This window comes from Oryctolagus cuniculus, chromosome 14, assembly GCF_964237555.1.
Source record: "Oryctolagus cuniculus chromosome 14, mOryCun1.1, whole genome shotgun sequence".
Lineage (NCBI taxonomy): Eukaryota > Metazoa > Chordata > Mammalia > Lagomorpha > Leporidae > Oryctolagus > Oryctolagus cuniculus.
The window spans coordinates 43,248,361-43,270,210 of record NC_091445.1 but is presented as its reverse complement, the minus strand read 5'-3'; the positions used below and the strand labels follow the sequence as shown (position 1 = coordinate 43,270,210).

General features: G+C 48.4%; 1 protein-coding gene across 6 annotated transcripts in view; it reads right to left on the bottom strand.

The window, feature by feature from the left end:
- Nucleotides 1–2,350, bottom strand: part of TRIO (trio Rho guanine nucleotide exchange factor) — a 373,294-nt gene extending 370,944 nt beyond the window's left edge. For 5 of the 6 annotated variants that reach the window (XM_070056594.1, XM_070056595.1, XM_070056597.1 and 2 more), the window contains exon 1: nt 1,668–2,350. In XM_070056594.1, coding sequence (XP_069912695.1) covers nt 1,668–1,824 — 157 coding nt within the window. In that variant the 5' untranslated portion in view covers nt 1,825–2,350. Of the gene's footprint in view, nt 1–719; nt 1,598–1,667 lie in introns of those variants that run through there. The other variant, XM_051853565.2, reaches the window with a different exon arrangement.
- Between the last annotated feature and the right edge of the window lie 19,500 nt (nt 2,351–21,850).

The window sequence follows — 21,850 nt, the reverse complement described above, 5'->3', positions numbered from 1 at the left end:
GAAAAGGAAGCAAATTCTGTAGTATGCATAATAGAGCTGGAATAAAATCGGTAAAATCGGTCTCACGAGCACCAAAAATTCCATTCCCGGGGCACAACAGCCTTTCTGACAGAGTGGAGTTCAATTCTGCACGGATTCTATTATTCTGTGACAGGTGGTAGAGACAGAAAGGAGACAGGCTAGACTTTAGCTTCAGGGCATGAAGGAAATACGTCCCAGTTCTGCTATAAGAGGTAAGACGGGGTTGCCTTACCAGGCTGGTCGCACACACGCAAAAAGAGGCTTTCCTTCCAAGGAGCCCAGGGTGTCCTAAACCTTTGCTTTCTGCGGGGACCTCTCCGGAGGAGCACTGGTAAGTCTATTAACCCTGAACTGACACTGCAGAGCCAAGAGTGTCACTCCTAGGCACAACCAACCTGTTAAAACTGAGTCGAAAATAACCCCGCCTGGCAGACCCAGAAGACAGGGCAGCCAGCGCTGAACTAGGTTTCACCCGCACAGCAACTTCTGCCTCCGACACTGCCCTCCCCTGCGGCTGCTCCTCGCCACCCCGGGTGCCGAGAGGTTCTCCCCAGATCTTAAGCTCTGGTTCTGAAAGAAGCCACGGAGAAAGAAACGCGAGCCGCCGACCTCCCCCGCGCCTCCCGGCTCCTCGGGATCCCCGACCCGGCCGCGCTTACGGGGACCAAGGTCAGCACCCCGCACCGCCCGGTACCGACCTGGCGCGCCCTCCTCTGCTCTCCAGCGCCGGCTCTGCATCCTCCCCGCCCCGCCGGAGACTGCGCTCCGGGCCGCGGACAGCTCGGCCGCCTCCCGCCGCTCGGCAAACGCCCGCACGCGCGAGCAGACGGGGCTGGGCGCGGGGGCGCGGGGCCGCGGGCCCCGCTCGCGCGGGATCTGCGCTGGGCTGGAGGCGGCGCCGCCGCCGGGATCCCGGGGACGCCCTGTCACGCCCCCTGCGCCGCACACCCACGCCCCTCCCGCAGCCGGTCACGGCGCTCGCCTCTCCCGCGGCCACCCCTCCTCGCCTGGGCGGACCCGGGGCCACCCACGCAGGGCCGCGCGAGCCTCGGCCCCCGAAGCCCCACATGCCTCTCCCGGGCCGCCCCCGAGACAATGGCTCACCAAGCCCCCTGACGCCCTCCCTAGGTGACGGGGTACCACGGCTGCCCCATTTCACAGAAGGGTAGATTGAGGCCGGGGATGACAGGCTCAAGGACCGAGCACGAGAACCCGGTTGAATTCGCCAGACACACGCACAGAGGAGCGCCGGTTTCCCGGACCCGGAGTGACCCTGACCGGGTCTGCTCGGCCCCAGGGCAGGGGCCTCCGCCCACGCCGTCCACGCCGCCGTCTCCCTGGCCCTCCCGCAAAAAGAGACAAAGAGCCGGCGCCCCAGCTCGCGGAGCTGCCGCCGCCGCCGGCAGAAAAGGGGGGATTTAACCCAGGACCTGGGGAGGGAGCGAGGAAAGCGAGCCCGCGAGCGGGGCGGCGTGGGCAGCGAGCAGGACGCCGGGCGGGTCGGATCTGGAGTCCCGGCGCGAAGGTGCAGTGCCGGGCGGGAGCGCGCGGGGCCCGGAGGGCGGGCAGGCACCGGGTGCGCCCGGGGCCGCCTACCGCGCTGGGCAGCGCCGCCAGGGCAGGCGGCCGGCCGCGGTAACACTCACCGGATCGGAAGAAGGCCGCGATGTCGGCCAGGTCCTTGGCCGCCTCCTCAGCCCCCTCGCCGGCGCCGCCCCCGCAGCCCGAGCCGGCCGCGCTGGCCGCCGCGGCGGGGCCAGAGGACGCGGCGGGGGCGGCGGCACCGCCGCTGCTGCCGCTCATGGCTGCGGCAGCGCCCGCGGCAGCGCCCGCGGCCGCGCCCGCCTCAGGCCCCGCGCCCCTAGCGCCGAGCGCCGCCCGTTCCGCGCCGGATCTGGCGGCGCCGAGCGCCCAGCTGCCCGCGCCCGGCGCGCGGACGCAGAGCCCCGGGGCGGCGGCGGGCGGCGGCGGCGACGGCTCGGCCCGAGGAGCGCGCCCACATAGACGAGGACTCCACCCGGGAGTCGCGAGCCGACCGCGCGGCGGGGGCGCGGAGCCACGGCCTCGGCGGCGCCGGCCGGAGCGCGGGCAGCAGCGCGCGCCGCGCCGGACACGCAGTCGCGAGGCGGGGGGCCCGTGGCCGGCGGGAGCTCCGGGATCACGGACGCCGGCGGCAGCCACGAGCCTCCATCTTGATTTCAAATGGGGAAGGAAGGAGGGGGAGGGGGTAAATCACGGCTGAGGGAACCCGGGTGAAAGGAAAAGGGAGAGCAGGGAAAGGAGAGGAAGGAAAAAAAGAGGGGCTTCGGGAATTTCCGGCGAGCCTCGTCAGGGGCCGAGCATGGGTTCGGCGGGTGGGCGGGGCCTGCTGGAGGGGCGGGGCCGGCGGGCAGCCGCGGAGTGCGCAGCCTGGCGGTGCTGTCAGCCGGGCAGCTCCGGGCCGGAAAGCGGCCGGAGAGCTCTGACTGGCCGTTCTCGCATGGCGCCCCAGTTGGGCGCGAGCGCCGGGGCCATTCCCTTCTCGATGGCGTGCCCGCGGGTGACTGGCCCGGACAGCGCTGAGGGGACCAGCTCCGGCGCCGCGCGGGCACTGGCTCCGCAATAGTCGCCGAGGTAGCCGAGGGGTCGTCGACGTGGGCGATCTGTCCAGTCCCCTCGGCAGTCAAACGAGACTCCTCTCGGACTTCCAACTCCCCAGTCCTGACCCCGCCACATGTGTGAGGGGAAAGGATGGGGACCGTAACGAAAACCCAGGTCAGACCAGTCCTTGCTCTAACGTGCAGGTGCAAGGCGCCTGTGCCCTGGCGACGGCCGAGTGCCGGAGGGGGGAGGGGTCAGAGGTTAAAGAGCAAACGCAGAGGAACCGGAGATGTAGAAGAAAATATGTGTAGCCTGGATGCGAACAATTAAATAAGAGGTTGGTGGACGGTCGCCGGCACGCCTGTCACTGTTGAGTGGCAGGTTACAGAGGAGCAAGGGGAGGAGGCTAGAGCCAGCCACGTGGTACTACTGGATGAGAGGTGAAGACATTATACCAGCTCCCGTCTGGCTTAGCCACTTGCAGGTGGGTACTTGAGCAGATTTATGGGGGTGGGTGTGGGTGTGTGTGTGTGTCGACGCAGGGCAGAACAAATACATCCGTCTCCTTGCTGTGTCAGCCAGTACACTGTAGAAGCAGCCCGGGTGGCGGCAAACGTGCCCAGCGCTCGCATGTTTTAAATACCATTCTCCAATAAAAGAAATCAGGGCTTCTTGGGGAAATGGCTGATTCTAGGACTGGGACCGGAAAGATTTAATCAGAAGCTAAAGCATCCTGTGGTGCCAGAAGATAAGGAAGTGCCTCTCCCCCACCCCCACTTTTTTTTTTTAAAGCAACAATAGGACCTGCATTGTGGCCCGGCAGGGACCATTCATGCCATATGAATGCTGGTTGGAGTCCCGGCTATTCCGCTTCCGATCTAACTCCCTGCTAATGCTCCAGGAAAAGCTGCAGAAGACGGCCCAAGTACTTGGACCCCTGCCAGCCACAGATCAGAATGGAGTTCTTGGCTCCTGGTTTCTATCTGACCTATCCCAGCCTTTGCAACCATTTGGGGATTGACCAAGTAGATGTAAGATCTTTCTCTCTCAGTCTCCCCCTCTCTCTGTAACTCTGCCTTTCAAATAAAATAAGCCCTTTAAAAAATAATTTTAAAAAACAATCACAACCATGATGAGAGTGTGTCAAAGGCATACAGGAGGGCCGGCGCCGCGGCTCACTAGGCTAATCCTCCGCCTAGCGGCGCCGGCACACCGGGTTCTAGTCCCGGTCGGGGCGCCGGATTCTGTCCCGGTTGCCCCTCTTCCAGGCCAGCTCTCTGCTGTGGCCAGGGAGTGCAGTGGAGGATGGCCCAGGTGCTTGGGCCCTGCACCCCATGGGAGACCAGGAAAAGCACCTGGCTCCTGGCTCCTGCCATCGGATCAGCGCGGTGCGCCGGCCGCGGCGGCCATTGGAGGGTGAACCAACGGCAAAGGAAGACCTTTCTCTCTGTCTCTCTCTCTCACTGTCTACTCTGCCTGTCAAAAAAAAAAAAAAAAAAAAAAAGGCATACAGGAACCCATCGACAATGCTCCCAAAGTCCAAAACTGGAACAAATGGAGCAAGAAAATAAATAAAGCACTATTTGATTATAACTGAAATTATAAAATAAAAATACCCACAAGTCCAATACTGATATCAATAAATTATTAAATGGAGAAAAGAGATGAAACACCCATGCAGAATTCTGAATAATAGATACAGACGTTTTTCTCTCAAGGAGATGGAAGGGAACCTCCATCCGCTTAACTGGGGCCTGACATAGTAACCCCTGGAGAAACCTGCCAAGCACTGCTTCAACCTGGTGGCCACAGGGAACATCAGAAACAGTGGTGGATCATTTAGTAGTGTGTTCACTTGATGAGATGCACCAGCAAAGCCATCTTACCTCTCCCAAACTGTAACTTCAGTCCCATTATGAGAAAGACATCAGATGAATCCCAGTTGAAAGACATTCAACAAATTACCTGACCAGTACTCCCTCAAACTGTCAAGGTCATCAAAAATAAGGAGAGTCTGGGAAACTACCCAAGCCAAGTGGATCCCCAAGAGACACGGCAACTAATTGCAAAATGGTTCCTTGATGAGTGTCAATTTGTAAAGTCAACAACAGGAGTCACTGTGCACTTACTCCTCATGTAGGATCTCTGTCCTTAATGTGCTGTACATTGTGATTTAATGCTATAACGAGTACTCAAACAGTATTTTCCACTTTGTGTTTCTATGTGGGTGCAAACTGTTGAAATCTTTACTTAATGTATACTAAACTGATCTTCTGTATATATATATATATATATATATATATATATATATATATATATATAAAAGTGGTTCCTTGATGTGATCCTGGAACCAAAAAATACATGAGGTAAAAACAGAAAATCTGAGTAGTATTATGGATTTGTTAGTGACAATTGCTGCTTCCTTAATAGTGAGAAATATTCCCAACTAAGAAAAGATGCTGACAACAGGGTGGACTGTGTGGGAGTGTATAGAAATCCTCTGCTATTTTCACAATGTTTTTTATAAATGCCCTTCCATTCTAAAATGTTTTCTAAAGTTTTTTTTTTTTTTTTTTTTTTTTTAATGGATGTGCTTTATCTCAAAGGAAAAAAAAAAAAGGTTACAGGGTCTGGGCATAGTCACACAGCCTGCATCTTACATGAGCACTGGTTGGAGTTCCTGCTGCTGCACTTCTGATCCAGCTCTGTGCTAATGCACCTGGGGAAACAGCAAAGGATGGTCCAAGTGCTTGGACTCCTGCCACACACAGGGAAAACAGGATGAAGTTCCAGGATTCTGGCCATTTGAGGAGCGAACCAGCAAATGGAAAAACAGTTTACAACACAGTAGCTGATGACCTGCTCAGGTGTGCTAACAATGTTTAGTTTCCTTATATCTTTCTCAGTTAATTTCTATCCCCAGCCCCCTATCTCCCTCATGGAACAAAACTTAATCCCAGTTCAGGGAAAACCCATCCTCTGAGGGTTTTCTCTGTTGAATGCTTTTCCCCCTGTCTTCTTCCCAGGGTTGTTTCCCAGCTCCTTGGGGCAACAGAGTGGGAACAGTGGAGTTGTAGCTGGTCCTTGCTCATCATGGGTTCATGCTGGCACCAATGTAGATGAGTGCCCCTTTATCCTGCATGGATTACAGGAATTGCTAAGGCTTTGCCTTCTGCTTTTGCTTCCTCCTCACCCAACTATGAGAACTCTGCAGGTTTGCTGCCAGTGAGTGCTCCCCAAACTCCCCATCTACTCCCAGCCACACAGGAAAATAGCTGCTCACTGGAGGCTCACACTCCCCTCCACTGCCCAGCCCCAGAAAGCGAGACCAGGATCTCTGCTCTCAGATCCCTCAAGTCTGCTGGGCACAGGTTATTTCCTCAGACACATCCAGGCTTAATGTGTTCCATCTCCTTTTGCCCAAATTGAGCAATACTTACTGCCTCTCTATAAAGAAAGCTTCAGTTTTGTCATGCTTTCTTTCCAATCTGTTGTTTTTGACAGAACTTTTCTGTTCTTGGGAGATTTAATTCAATATTCAACAACTTTTTCCCCTTAGTTATTTTTTTGTGCCATACATTCTAGAAGTGTCTCTTAAAATTCTATAACCGAGGTCAGGTTTCCTTCTTTCTCACTGCATCCCTCACATAATAAGCACACCTTGCAGATGGTGATTGTACAGAGCCCCGTCCCTGCTGGCAAAATGGTGGAGAAAGGTGGAGAATTTGAAAAGCTAAAAACTGCTGGCAGGGAACACCAGATCAAATAATACCATGCAACCACAGAAAGATTGGCAGTGCCTTGCAGCTGGCATTGCAAAAGGCTAATAACTCATGTTGGAAGATTCTTGGGGGCCCCAAGTTCTTGGGTGTTAGGAGTCGGCCTGAAAAGAATGTGAGAGGTGATGAATGGGGTAGGCATGGAAAGGTTGCTGTGTGTTTCAGCAATAAGATCTCTCTAGGGTCAAGACCTACATATTGGCCTGTTCTCCCATCTTCTGGTAGAGTCTATGCCAAGAAAGTGATATGGAAGACTTGTATCTGAGTGTGGGATGTGCATGCAGCTCACCCAGATTGCAGTAAGAGAAAGAGGCTGCACACAGGTTTTTTTTCCTTTCTGCCATCTGAGCATGTGTAGGGGGATCTAAACAGGGTTTCATGACAGCTGCTGTTGATCCTACCCAACCCTCAAAATTGAGCTCGAATTTCGTCCCCTTTCGTGAAGCTCCTACATAACTCAGATTACTTTCTGCCTTCCCTGGATTCTATAGCACCAGGCATTTGGGCATGTGATCATGTACTGCATCATATTATTCACATGCTTTGTGTTCAGTGTCATCTGTACAACAGGGGGAGATCCTTTGCAATCAAAACCCAAGTGTGGGTGTGCCTCCAATGTTCCTAGAACCTCACCAGACCCAGTGGTGTGAAGCAAGATCTGCAAGTTGTCTACTCAATATCCTTTCCCTCTTTTGAGCCAGAGCCCATGTCCAGCTTCAAAGCCATGTCTTCTAGTCCAGCTGGTCTTGTGACAAGGTGTTGGCCAATGAGATATAAGTGGAAAGAGTTGGGCAGGGCTTACAGGAAAGGGGACAGACAGCATACACATGCCTTTTTGCCTTTGTCCTGTCCTCCCTGGAACACACACAAGATGCTGGAGGTGAAGGGATACTGCCTAGATGAGGACAGAGCACACAGCACGGAGGCTTCATGAGCAGCCCACCTGCAGACTGCTTGGTCCATCAGAAGAATCTGATTTAGTTATGATCCTCTAGGTTGGGTGTTCGGTTGTATACAGCCAAAACTGCTCCCACCTAATTTGTCAGTCACTGTTCTTCATCAGCGCTTCTCTTCACTACCAACCAAACCACAAAGATGGAGGCAAGCGAAGAAGCAGGTGAAAATTATGCGCGTGAGTGCCTGGGAGGGGTTTCCCAAACAGCCACCATAGGAGGAACCTGTCTTTGACATTCCTGGCTTTTTTTTTTTTAGAAATGCACATGAATTCCTTTCTTCTCCACATAGGTCTGTAGTAATTTTAAAATATAAAAAATAGCTTCTTAACTCATTTACCAGTTGTTATAGGTTGAATTGTGACCTCTCTCTCCTTAAAAAAAATTGTTGAAATCCTAACCTCCAGTATCTTAAAATGGTATTTTGGAAAAGGGTCATTTCAGGTGTAATTAGTTAAGACAAAGGCCATGCTGGTATCCATTACGACTGGTGTCCTTATAAGAAGACAGCCAAGTGAGGGCAAAGAGACACACTGAGAAAATGTCACATGCAGATGGAAGATCAGAGCCTTGCATCTGAAAGTCAAGGGACACCAAAGATTGCTGCTAGAAGCAAAGAGGAAGCAAGGGATTTCCTTACAAGTTTCAGAGGGACCGTGACCCTGCAGGCATCTTGGTGTCAGACTTCCAGCATCCAGAACTCTGAGTCCATAAATTTCTCTTTTTCAGAAGCCACCCATTTCCAATACTTATAGTTACACCAGCCCTAGACAACTAATACAGAAGCAAATATACTTATCTAGTACAAATTTCTGAGTGAAACTGTCATTCTAGGGAGAGATTATTGTTTTTGTGGACAATATTTTATGGGTGCTCTAGATAAAATAAGCATCCAGAGGAATATGGAGAATTCTGGCTTGAGTGGCTGTTGGAGTAAACAGATGTGGATGAGAACATACCATGGAAATATCCAGATGTTAGCTTGAGATTTGGGGCCTGACCTCTGACTGGAGGTTGGAACTCTGCCTCTAAATTGAACTCAAACACATAAAAATACCTGGAGCATCTAAACTTGATCTAGTTTACCAGGAAGATGAATATAAAAACTGAGATCAAAGGCGGAGTCTTTAAGCCATACATTGTGTAGTAATAGGAATAGATCTAACTTGAAATATTCCATGGGCCCTTTATTTGTCCTGGGCCAGGGCCAGATTAGGGAGCATCTGGAAGAGAAGGGCATGCCCTGGGGGGCCAGGGCATCTCCTAAAGCCCAGATGATGACACTGGATTTCTTTGATTTGGGGTGACCCCTAAGCCACAAGGCCAAAACCTTACCCCCATTCTGAGTTCCTATTCACAGGTATGAGGCCCTCAGTGTTGTTTGGCAAAGAGCCATTTTTAAAAGTTAATCTACTCTCTTATTTATTTGAAAGGCAGAGAGATTTTTCATCTGCTGGTTCACTTGCCAAATGCCTACAACAACATGTTCTGGGCCAGACCAAAGCCAAGGAACTGGGCACTCATTCCAGGTCTCCCATGTGAGTGGTGTGGACCAAAATACTTAAGCTGTTACCTGCTGTTCCCAGGGTGCACATTAGCAGGAAGCTGGAATGGGGAACAGAGCTGGAACTTGAACACAGGCACTTCAATATGGGATGTCAGCATCCCAAGCAACATCTTTTTTTTTTTTTTTAATTTATTTTTGACAGGCAGAGTGAACAGTGAGAGAGAGAGAGACAGAGAGAAAGGTCTTCCTTTGCCGTTGGTTCACCCTCCAATGGCCACCGCGGCCGGCACGCTGTGGCCAGCGCACCACGCTGATCCGATGGCAGGAGCCAGGTACTTATCCTGGTCTCCCATGGGGTGCAGGGCCCAAGGACTTGGGCCATCCTCCACTGCACTCCCTGGCCACAGCAGAGAGCTGGCCTGGAAGAGGGGCAACCGGGACAGAATCCAGTGCCCTGACCGGGACTAGAACCCGATGTGCCGGCGCCGCAAGGCGGAGGATTAGCCTAGTGAGCCACGGCGCCGGCCACCCAAGCAACATCTTAACCAGAGAACCAAATGTCCTCCCCATAAAGACTCCTCTGAGCTTCTTCACACCAGTATTTTCCCAGCCATGTAGTAGCTCTGAGCAAACAAACCAAGCAGAGAGGACTCAGTGAGAGGTGGAAGAGGGAAGTGGGTAGGAGGAACCTAGGAAAGGAAGAGGGAGGGTGGAATTCAGGAGCATTTGAGATGGATAGGTAGCGTAGATGTGTGTGTGTGTGTGTGTGTGTGTGTGTGCTTTGCTTGCTTGCATTTGAGGTTGGAGTTGATGAAGATCCTGATCTGGTAGCAGGGAAACCCAACCAATACTGGGCAGGGGTGGGAGTGGTGGGGTGGAACCAAGAAAGAGGTAGATTTGGCTTTGAAATGAACTTAAACTTGGATTTGCAAGGTTTCGTTGCTAGTACATAAATGGGAGAGGTGTATAGGAGAGTGAAAAGATCTATATTTGCTGCCGTGTCTTCAAACAGATCAATAGCCCAGTCCTGTTTCTTAAGGACTCCTGACTTTCTGTTCCAGCTCCTAAAATCAGGCTCTAAAATTCTACCTGATGAGAGTCATTCATTCTGATCCTGACCAACTTTCGGTCTTCAAGATTTCTCTTTAACGGATACTCTGGAAGTGCTAACACCTTAAACCTTTGCCTCTTAATACCATGGAGAAAAGATTAGTGGATTAGCTGAGCTCAGGGTAATGCAGGATAGAAGAAGGAAAAGATTAACATAAGGCACCCATAAAAATAGCACCTCTGTTGCTTTTACACAGAGCTGGCTCCACAGCTTCTGTCCATTGCAGAACCCAAGAAAGGTCTACTCTGGTCCATTTGCAGAAGTGGTAAGGATTTTTATATGTAAGGGTTACTGGCTATTCACTGAATCTTCAGACCTCCCATTACATGCAGAGAATTATGTGAAGATGCCACCATCCAGCTTTGGGCAGTTCTACAGTATTGATTTATTTATTGTATAAACATTTATTGAGCCCCTAGTTTGTGGCAGGCACTCCTTAAGTGGTAAGGTCACAAGACTGAACAAAACAAGCCAAAATCCTAGCCCTTGCAAAGCTTACTTCCCTGTAGGGTGGGTCATGACAGACAATTAACAAGTAAGTAGAAGGTGTCATGGCCAAATCATATTAAGTGCAATACAAAAGACTAAGGAGACTAAGGCAGGAAAGGGGAGGAGAAATCTGGGGCAGAGTATATCACTAGATGTGACATTTGACCAAAGATAAGTAAAGGGTGAGAAAATGAAAGAGTATATCTAGGGAGGGGACTTCAGGGAGCAGAAACAGCAAAAGCAAAGGCCCTGTGGCAAAAGCCAAAGAATGCTGTTTGGAGAACATGAGGCATGCCACTGGTGTGGGTAGGGGGAAAAGTAAGAAATGCAGATGGAGGGGCAAGCACTGTGGCGCAGCAGGTTAAAGCCCTGGCCTGCAGCGCCAGCATCCTATATGGACACCAGTTCAGATCCTGGCTGCTCCACTTCTGATCCAGCTCTCTGCTATGGCCTGGGGAAACAGTAGAAGATGGCCCAAGTCCTTGGGCCCCTGCATCCAAGTAGGAGACTTGGAAGAAGCTCCTGGCTCCTGGCCTCAGATCTGCAGCTCCAGCCATTGCAGCCATTTGGAGAGTGAACCAGCGGATGGAAGATCTCTTTCTCTCTCTGTCTCTGCCTCTCTGTAACTCTGCCTTTCAAATAAATAAATAAATCTAAAAAAAAAAAAAAAGTAAGAGAGCGAGAGAAAGAAAGGAAAGAAGGAAGAAATGCAGATGGAGAGAAATGGGAACTTCATTGTGTGAAACCTCCTGGGTACCTTGCAAAGACTCTGCCTTTTAATCAGAATGAGATTGTGGATGTAGATTGCTACATGGGAAAAATTCTAAGTAGTTTTAGAATGAAAGTAGAACATGATGTGGACTCATCAGAATATTAGAAAATAAAGCAGAAATTTGAGGCCGATGTTATGGTGCCATGGGTTAAGCTGCCAACAGCATCACCAGCATCCTATATGAATGCCTATTGGAGCCCTGGCTACTCCACTTTCAGTCCAGCTCCCTGCTAATGTGCCTGGGAAAGCAGCAGTAGATGGCCCAAGTGCTTGGGCCACTGTCATCCAAGAGATTCTGATGGAGTTTCAGGTTCCAGGCTCCTGGATGTGGCCTGGCCTAGCCCTAGCCATTGTAGCGATCTGGGGGGTGAATGAGAAGATGGAAAATCTCTCTCTGTAACTACGACTTTCAAATTAATCTTTTAAAAAGAAAGCAGAAATTTGTTAAAAGCTTTGGAAAAATGGAGGTGAAGTTTTCACCAGAACCCCACTGCAGTCATCTCTCTTGGAGAAGGCTTAGTAGGATATTTGAAGTCTGGGGCTGGTGCTGCAGCACAGCAGGTTAAGCCCTGGCCTGCAGTGCCAGCATCCGGTTTGAGCCCCGGCTGCTCCTCTTCCAACCCAGCTCCCTGCTAATGCTACAAGAAAGCAGCAGAAGATGCCCCAAATCAATCCTTGTGCCCCTGCACCCACATGGAAGACCCAGATGAAGCTACTGGTTTCAGCTCTAGCCATGGCAGGGAGGGATAAACCAAGGGATGGAAGGTCTCTCTCTCTCTCTCTCTCTCTCTGTAAATCAGCCTTTCAAATAAATAAATACATATATAAAAAAAAAAAAAGATAGTTGAGGACAGCCACACACACCCAGGGGTCCCACCAGGCACAGAAAACCAGGAGAACAGGGATTCCGCATTGGAGGTGATGCTGAGTCTGCCCCATGGGACCCAGTCCCATCACTGCTGACCACCCCAGAGCTGATCCCAAGCCTTCTGCAGCCACACCCAAGGTCTTCCTTCAGAAGCAAAGGAGACCTGCCTATGAACCTCCTGTCCCCACCCCCCTCACGTGCCAGGTTTCAGGGACTAGAAGGCAGAACATAGGCCCCACAGGAAAATCACCTCTTAGAAAGCACCTCCAGACTCTTTTTACTTTTTGTTCATCTATCACATGGCCTCAGGGCAAAATCATGGACTATAGGAAGCAACAAGGCAACCTAATTAGGGGACTGGATTTCTCTCAAACCCAGAGTAGTTGACTTTCTTCTTCTGGAGGCACCAGGGCAGACCTTTTCCAGAGGGAAAAGAATCCCCAACAAAAGCTGGTTGTCAATCCTGGCCCTGACACTGCCCAGCTGGGTGACCCAGGCAGGGGAAGTGGGGAAATGGATCACATGTCTGAGGCCTGCCTTTGCCATCATCAGTCAGACCAGGCAGCCCCGCCAGCCCCTCCTCTACCTACCTCTTACCTCTTTCTATCAAGGGACAGGAAAGAATGGCTGTTACCAAAATGACAAACACTGGTGAGGAGACAGAGAAAGGGGAACCCTGTACCCTGTTGGTGGAGATGTGAATTAGCATACCCATTATGGGAAACTGTGGAAATTCCTCAAAAAACTGAAAATAGAACCACCATAGGATCCATCAATCCCACTACTAGGTATATAGCCAAAGCAAATGGAACAATTACATTCAAGTGATACCTGCACCCCCCTGCTTGTTCCAGCACTTTTCACACAAACAAAGGTATAGAATCCATCAATAGATGAATGAATAAAAACTCAGAATATAGACACCATAGAATATTATTCAGCCATAAAAAAGGAAGAAATCTAGTCATTTGTGGCAAGAGGAATATAACTGAGGATGTGATAGTAAGTGAAGTAAGTCAGGAACAAAAAGACAAATGCTGTGGAGACAAAAAAGTTGGTCATGTAGGAGTAGAGAGCAGAAAAGAAACCTCCGACAGCAAGGAAGGAAGGGAAGAAGTGAGACAGGACAGGTTGAACCCCAGGTACCAAAGTGCAGTTAGATGGAGGAATTAGTTCTAATAGTCTGTAGCACACTGGGGAAACTAATCTGTAATACCTTATACATTTAAAAACTAGAGAAGAATTTGAAGGTTTTTTTTTTTTTTACAGGCAGAGTGGACAGTGAGAAAGAGAGAGACAGAGAGAAAGGTCTTCCTTTGCCATTGGTTCACCCTCCAATGGCCGCTGCGGCCGGCGCACCGCGCTGATCCGATGGCAGGAGCCAGGTGCTTATCCTGGTCTCCCATGGGGTGCAGGGCCCAAGTACTTGGGCCATCCTCCACTGCACTCCCTGGCCACAGCAGAGAGCTGGCCTGGAAGAGGGGCAACCAGGACAGAATCCGGCACCCCGACCGGGTTCTTAATACATAAAAAGGATAACATTTGAAGAGATGGAAATGCTAATTACCCAGATTTGATCATTATATATCATATACATGAATTATAATACTGTACCCTGTGATCACAACTATTATATGTTGATTTTTTAAGTTTATGTGTTTATGTTTATTTATTTGAAAAGCAGAGCAACAGAGAGAAGAGAGAGAAAACTTCTATCAAAGGTTTCATTGTTCAAAGGCCCACAATAGCTGGGACTGGGTCAGGCCAAAGCCAGGAGCCAGGAACTCTACCAGGTTTCCCATGTGGAGGCAGGGACCCAAGTACCTGAGCCATCATCAGTTGCCTCCTGTACATCAGCAGGAAGCTGGATCAGAAACAGAAGCAGGACTTGATCCCAGGATCTCTTTAATATAAACTAGACTGAACTCACTCCCATGTGGAAAGAGGGAGAATATTGAGGCACAATGGATGAAGCCACCACTCGGGATGACCACATCCCATACAAGAATTCCTGAGATTGAGTCCCACCTCCATTTCATTTCAGCACACCCTGGGAGGCAACAGATGATGGCTCAAGTACTTGAGTCTCTGCCACCCATGCAGGAGACACCAATGGACTTCCTCCTGGCTCTCGGCTTTGACCCGGCCCAGCCCTAGCTGTTGTGGGCATTTGGAGAGTTAGCCAGCAGATGGAAGAGTCTCTCTCTCTCTCTCTCTGTCTCTCTTCTTTCCCTTCTCTCTGTTTTTCTGTCAACTTGCCTTTCAAATAAACAAATGAATATTTTTAAAGGTATGGAGATTGGATGCAAGGAGTTGGGCAGCATGGCGGCAGTGAGTCCTGCTCCAGTCCCTGGAACAAATGGGAGTGGGGAGGTGGAGACTGAGCACTGCCTATGTACCAATCCCCTTCCTGAGATCACTTGGAAGTAGTCAGGGGATTTCTAGCCTAAAGCACCTTACCAGAAAGGAAATTAGCTCCTAACTAGAAAGAGAATGGATTTCCTTGTTGCATGCAACAGACTCTTACTGAGCCAATGGCTATGGCCTAGGAACAGGACTGGGGAGAGGGCAGACAGCCCCTTACCATATCCTGGGACAGAACTTGTGTTGCTCATAGTCAGCAGTTTAGAGAGAGCTAATGAGCTTTTTATCACTTGTGTTTTCATACGGACTGGCCCTGAGGCCAACAGGGAGATTCACACCAGGAGCAACTTAAAGGAAATAACGAAAGTGAGGATGGCTGTGCGTTTGAATCACCCTCCTTATACCCCTGTTTTGTACACTGTTGATTTACCAAATTTCAGCGTCAGCTGGATTATCTATCTTTTTTTGCTTCTACAACTATAGTTAAAGATTCTGGAGAGTGCAATGGATATCTGGAAGTTACTGTAGGAATTAACACTACTACTACCACCTCACTGTATGGAACTCTTCCTGCACCCTGGCTCCCTCACTGTCCTGAAAACACTGCCAGCTGCACCTCTTTCTTTGAAACAAGGTGATCTCAACCATTTCTGAGGCAACCATGGGACTAGGCTAAGAATACCACTCAGGTCTGGGGAGGATGCAGGCAAAACCGGAGCAGGGAGGAGAGGTGGCTTAGGTTCTTGCAAACTGCTCCCCACGGGGCCTGGGGAGGGTCCCTGAGGAATCACACTAGAGAGGACAGGGAATCATGGAGGAGCGGGGATGGTTGCCCAAACCAGTCTTAACTGGAATCCAAGACCACATACAGGTGCTCAGTCCCTTCTTTATAGTTCCAAAATCCAAAGGTTCTACTAGCCGATAGTTTTGTGTAGCTCATGGGCTGGTAAAAACTGACTTCACATCACATGAAGCTGTATGTTTTATCCCATTTGAGTTGAAGCATTGTATTTTTGTAGCAGAAACCTTGGAGAATGTGGTTTTGGGTACTCCAGAGCCTATTGGGGGCATTAAGCATTTTAGAGTATACCCACTGTTATCTTTCCGTGTCTGAAAAAGTCTTAAGCGTTATATTTATTCAGAAGAAAGAGAGAGAGAGAAAGAGTTTTCCACCTATTGGTTCACTCCCTATGTACCTACAACAGCCAGAGCTGGGCCACGGTGAAGTCAGGAACCAAGAACTCCATCTAGGTCTCCCATGTAGGTGGCAGATACCAAGCACTTGAGCCATCACCTGTTGCCTCCCAGGGTACATCTTAGCAGGAAGCTGGATTGGAAGCAGAATATCCAGGACTTGAATCAGGCTCTCTTACATGGGATATTGATGTCCCAACCAGCAACTTAATTGCTGAACTACAATGTCCACCCACCAGAATTTTTAAAATGTTAACGAACTTCAGAAAGAGTGAGGATTCTGAAATCTATCTGATTCCTAAGACTTTGGATAGAGAATTCAGGACATACAAATTATATACCTGTGACCCATAATACATGAAAAGATGCTTGACATCAAAGCTACCAGGGAAATTCAAGCCTAACCACACTGAGATACCATTCCCTGTGCACTAGAATTGTTGAAATAAAGAGAACCAGTAACAGGCAACAAGGGTGTAGAGAAACGGGAAGCCTTGTTCATTGCTGTTGGGAATGTAAATAGTGCAGCCACTTTAGAAATTAGTTTGGAAGTTCTTGCAAAGTTTAACAGAGTTGCGGTATGATCTAGCTATTCCACTTTTAGCTGTTTACCCAAGAGATATGAAAATATGTTTACACAAAAGCCTGCACGTGGGGCTGGCACTGTGGCATAGCAGGTAAAGCTGCCACCTGCCACACCTATCCTATGTGGGTGCCAATTCATGTCCTGGCTGTTCCGCTTCTGATCCAGCTCTCTGCTAAAAGCCTGGGAAAGCAATGGAAGATGGCCCAAGAACTTGGGTCCATGCACCCATATATGAGACCTGGAAGAACTCCTCACTCCTGGCTTTGGATCAGCCCAGCTCCAGCCATTGCAGCCATCTGGAGAGTGAACCAGTGGATGGAGGATCTCTCTCTCTGTCTCTCCTCCTCTCTCTCCAACTCTGCCTTTCAAATAAATAAATAAATCTTTATTTTTAAAAAAGCCTATAAGTGTTCATAGCAGCATGGTTCATAATAAACAAAAAATGGAAACAATATGGAAATCTTTCACCTGATAAGCATATAAAGAAATGTTGATTCATTGAATATTTCAAATAGCAAATAGAGAATTTTGAGTGTTCTCAATACAAATAAAATGGTGTACATCTGAAATAACAGATATACTAGTCACCCTGATCTGATCATTACATGTAACATACATGTATTGAAATGTCACACTGTACCCCATAAATATGTATATTAAGATAAATATTTTTAAAAGGAAATGTTGTATGTCCATGCAATGGAATACTGTTCAATAATAAAAAGGAATGAAGTATTGACACATACTATAACATGCATGAATCATGAAAGCATTATGCTAAGTGAAAGAATCAAACACAAAAGACCATAGTGCATGGTTTCATAAATATTAAATTTTGAGAATAGGCAAACCTATCAAGATAGAAAATAGATTAATGGATGTTAAGGACTGCGGAGGGAAGAAAGGGGAATAATGCTTAATGGGTACAGATTCTTTCTATGAGAAGGGCAAAATTATTCTCAAATTAAATAGTGGTGAGGGTTGTACAACCCCATATATATACTAAGAAGCATTGAACTGCATATTTTAAATGGATGAATTGAATGGCATATGAATTATGTCTCAATCTTGCTATTGAAATATGAGTAAATAAAAATCCAATCAGGTGACAGCAGTGGCTAATTCAAAGCAAGGCAGCAGAATGTCATGACATTTCAGGAAATTCTCAGGCCCTAACATAAAAGATAAAAAGGTCAAAATAGCCAGAAATGGACTGATGTGGTAGCAGAAGCTATCTTCAAGATTTCCTCCCGGTAGGCAAAACATGGCAACAATCATGTACTTGAGCCAAACATGTACTTCAACAGCATCAAAGGACAGGCCTCCTAGGGCCAGCTGGGAATCTCCTGTGGCATGTGCTGTCCTTGACCAGCCGCAGTGTGTGGAGCTTCCCTCCTATAGCCAGAAAGTGTATGGGGATCCTTCATCCATTTTCCTAAAGGAGAAATAAGTGTCAGTTGTTCCACTGAGCTCTGCAGTTTGGTGAAGGGTGTGCAGCTGGTGTGGCGTTCACTCTTCACTCCAGTGTTGAAGAAGTTGCAAAATAACAGGAGTTGCGTAATGCCACCTAAGGAGGAGAGGAGTGTGTATTCCCAAATGCTGTGGAATATATGAAGCCAATAAATGACTCTTGGAATGACTCTTAATAGAATTTTTGGATACAGTGGTTTAGCCAGGAGAATGTACAGCTTGTAAGCGACAATCCAGGGCACTGAATACCCAGACCTCTTCTGTGCCCAGTCAACAGACACTCGGCACCTCTTTGAGCATGACACTGTGCATGGAACCCTTAAGTGGCCAGACAGAGTTGGAAAGATAAGGCCAGTCACTTGACAAGGCAATTATGATTACAAAACAGAGTATATGTTCAAATGAGCAGATGATACAATAAATGCCAAAAGAAAACTCAGAGAAGGGAGAAATCCTTCTTGCAGTGGGTTGATGAGAGGAAAGTTCCTAGGTCAGAGTTTAGTTGCTTTTGTTCAAAGGCCAAGACTCACAATAAAAAGAATATACAATCTTATTAATAAACTATGAAGATGAAAACTTTCTTTGTAGGATAAGAGAAACTGGACTTCTGGAGACAAGTGTTTGGCCTAGTGCTTGAGATACTGGTTAGGATGCCCCCATCCCATACTGGCGGACCTGGGTTCAATTTCTGGCTCTTCAGCTTTTTACTAATGCAGACCTTGGGAGGCAGTGGTGATGGCTCAAGTAATTGGGTTCCTGCCACCCACAGGAGACCAGGATTGAATCCTCAGCTCAATCTAGATTTGGCTATGTCCTATCCCCAGACATTCTGGGCATTTGGGGAGTGAACCAGTATATGGGTATTCTCTCTTTCTCTCTCTCTTTCCCCTATCATCTCCCTGTCTCTCCTTCTGTGTGTGTGTGTATGTGCATGTCTCTGTGTGTGTACATCTCTCTCTCTTTCTGCCTCTCAAATAAAAACATTTTTTAAAAAGCCATATAATTTCTTTCCTTTTTTTTTTTTTTTGACAGGCAGAGTGGATAGTGAGAGAGAGAGAGACAGAGAGAAAGGTCTTCCTTTGCTGTTGGTTCACCCTCCAATGGCCGCCACGGCCGGCACACCACGCTGATCTGAAGGCAGGAGCCAGGTGCTTCTCTTGGTCTCCCATGTGGGTGCAGGGCCCAAGCACTTGGGCCATCCTCCACTGCACTCCTGGGCCACAGCAGAGAGCTGGCCTGGAAGAGGGGCAACCGGGACAGAATCCGGCGCCCCAACCGGGACTAGAACCCGGTGTGCCGGTGCCGCTAGGCGAAGGATTAGCCTATTGAGCTGCGGCACTGGCCAAAAAGCCATATTCTTTCATTCATTCACTTGTTCCCCTACACCCATCTCCATATTACTGCCATCTTCCTGGGCCCCTGATTGTATAGCCTTTCTGTCTCTTCACTCTTTGATGGTTTCTCTTTTCCACGATAAGTCAAATGAATGCTATGCTAATAATAAGGTGGAAGATGAGACTGTATTGAACAACAGGGTAGCAGAAGATCATACATTGCTAGATATCTTCAATCCAAACTCTAGAAACTACCTTAGAACCTATCCAGATTATATTACCCTGAAATCCTACAGAAATAATGATAATTTAACAATATGCACACTGCCTTTATGGAGCTCATTTGCATTGAAGATGTTGGCCTTATGTTATTTAATTTTCCTTTATTAAATAAAGACCCATGTGTTAGCTGTTTCAGACATTGGTAGTAGGGAAAGTGTATCTCTGCTGACAGATGGTTGTGCTTCCTTTTATGAGCTAATGCAAACTATGCAACTCTCTGTGTTTCTTTTTATACCTTGGAAGTCAAGATGCTCAGAATTAATTTATGTGCATATTTCCATCAGTTTACAATAATCTACTTCCCTTTTATTCTTCTATCTTTATTTTTAAAGGTTTTACTTCTCTGTTTATCCTAGATTTCCTTGAGTTCTTTCCTGAAGATGGTTAGGAATGGATGGATGGATGGATAGTTAGGTGATAGACAGACAGATAGGCCAACCAATTGGACACAACTGTAGCAAAGGAATAGAGTTCCTCTTCTTTCTGATCTTCCTTTTTGTCATGGACCTACCTTGTCTTTCAAGGATCTGGTTCTTCCCATTTTCACCAAAATCTTGAGAGGCTGTGTAGCTTAGTAACTAAGAATGAGAGTCAGGTTCAAGTTTTACCTTAGTTACTTGGGGCTAGTGTTGTGGCTTAGTAGACTAAGCCTCTGCCTGAGGCGCTGGCATCCCATACGGGCACTGGTTCATTTCCCAAGTGCTCCTTTTCCGATCCAGCTCTCTGCTAATGGCCTGGGAAAGCAGTGGAGCATGGCCCAAGTCCATGGGCCCCTGTACCTACATGGGAGACCTGGAAGAAGCTCCTGGCTCCTGGCTTCAGATCAGTCCAGCTCAGGCTGTTGCAGCCATTTGGGGAGCAAACCAGAGGATGAAGGACTTTTTTCTGTCTCTCTCTCTCTCTCTCTGTATGTAACTCTGCCTCTCAAATAAATAAATAAAATTTTTTAAAAAACTAATTACTTTCTCTGTAAGAACATAAGAAATTTACCTTCCATTTCCCCATGTGTAAAATGAGAATAACAGCATTTCCTACATCATATAGTTTTGCATGATATTGTAAATAGCCTCATATGATCTGTCTAGCACATGGTAAAGGCACAGTGGATATTGGTTATTACGATTATTCAGTTAGGTGACCTTCCTATAACCTTCTCTGATGTCTCCCTTTCCAGGTACATCTCATGTGGACTATTGAAGTGGCCTTCTAGTTTGTCTTGGCATTTAAACTCTTATAGCTAAAAGACATTACCTAATTCAATACTCCCATTTTGTATAGACAGAGGCTTGACAAGAGAACTTCATGCCTACAGTGACACAGTCATATGATATGGATTTCAGCACACCAGTGGCTTAGCTAAATCAAGGTGTATCTGCTGAACCACTGAGAACTTTAAATATTTAACAAACAACCTGGGAAGTGAACTCAACCTGTGCCCACTGCTAAGAGACTTCTGACAAACATGAGGTAACCTACTGGTAAAGAGTATCTAAGAATCCTCCAGTACCAGAACTCACCCACAGGGCAGAAAGGTCCAGGTGTGATGAGCTTGGACCAAGAGGTTAAAGAGTTAAAGAAGAGAATGAGCTGCAGTGAGGTCTCCTGGGTGCAGTCCTGGATTCCAAGGGCAGAGAGGATCATAAGTGAAAAGTGAGGGAGCCGAGCACCAAATCTGTCGCAGGTGAGTTCAATATGTGTGGGTGTGAGAACTCTTAGCGCAAATAGAAAGTGGTCATCTGTCCTCACTCTACTGTAGCCCGCAGCCTGGGTTTGTCCTCCCAAGGGCATGGACTGGTTGCTCAAGGGGTGGAGCTTCAGGAGGGACCATGGCAGCAGGTGAGGTGCACTGGACAGAGGCAGGGCTCGCCAAGCTTGGTGCACCTGCACACCCCTGGAACTTTCCTGAGTACTAGGGGCAGAGGGCTGCTTTAAAGAACATGGGAGACTGCACTGCAGTGATGGGCTAACCAGCCAATGAAAGGTCGATATTCACCATCAGGTGACATAGTTTGTCTCTGCAGGTGCCTGGGGCCAGGAAAATTTAGGGGAAATCACATGGGGGTAAGATAGATAGCACCTGACTCTGAGGAGAGGCCCATTCCTCTCTCCATACTCTGGTCTTCCCTAACCGTTTGATCCCAAGCCTGATGAGCTTCTCGAAGGACAGGTTAGATTGTGAATTCTTTCTCTTTGACTCACACTCTGCCCTTCAGAATGACCTTCAGACTCCTCAGCCTGACATTAAAAGTCCAGCTTGTCAATGTTGCGAACCTCAGGATCTTTGGGGGGCCTTTATTTTAAATCTACATTCTGGAGCCCACGCCAGACTGTCTGATGATGTTCCAGGCACCCTGCAGTTCCAAGGCCTTTATCCATATCTGGTGTGGGATCTGGCCACTATGCCAGAGCCGGTCAGTATAGGACCTCCACCATTTATGCAGATAGGCAGATAGATGAGGTGCAGCCAAGGAGCACACCCTATCCTGTAGTCTTCCACCAAACCTGTGCTGACCACAGGATCTCTGCACTTGATGGTCTGA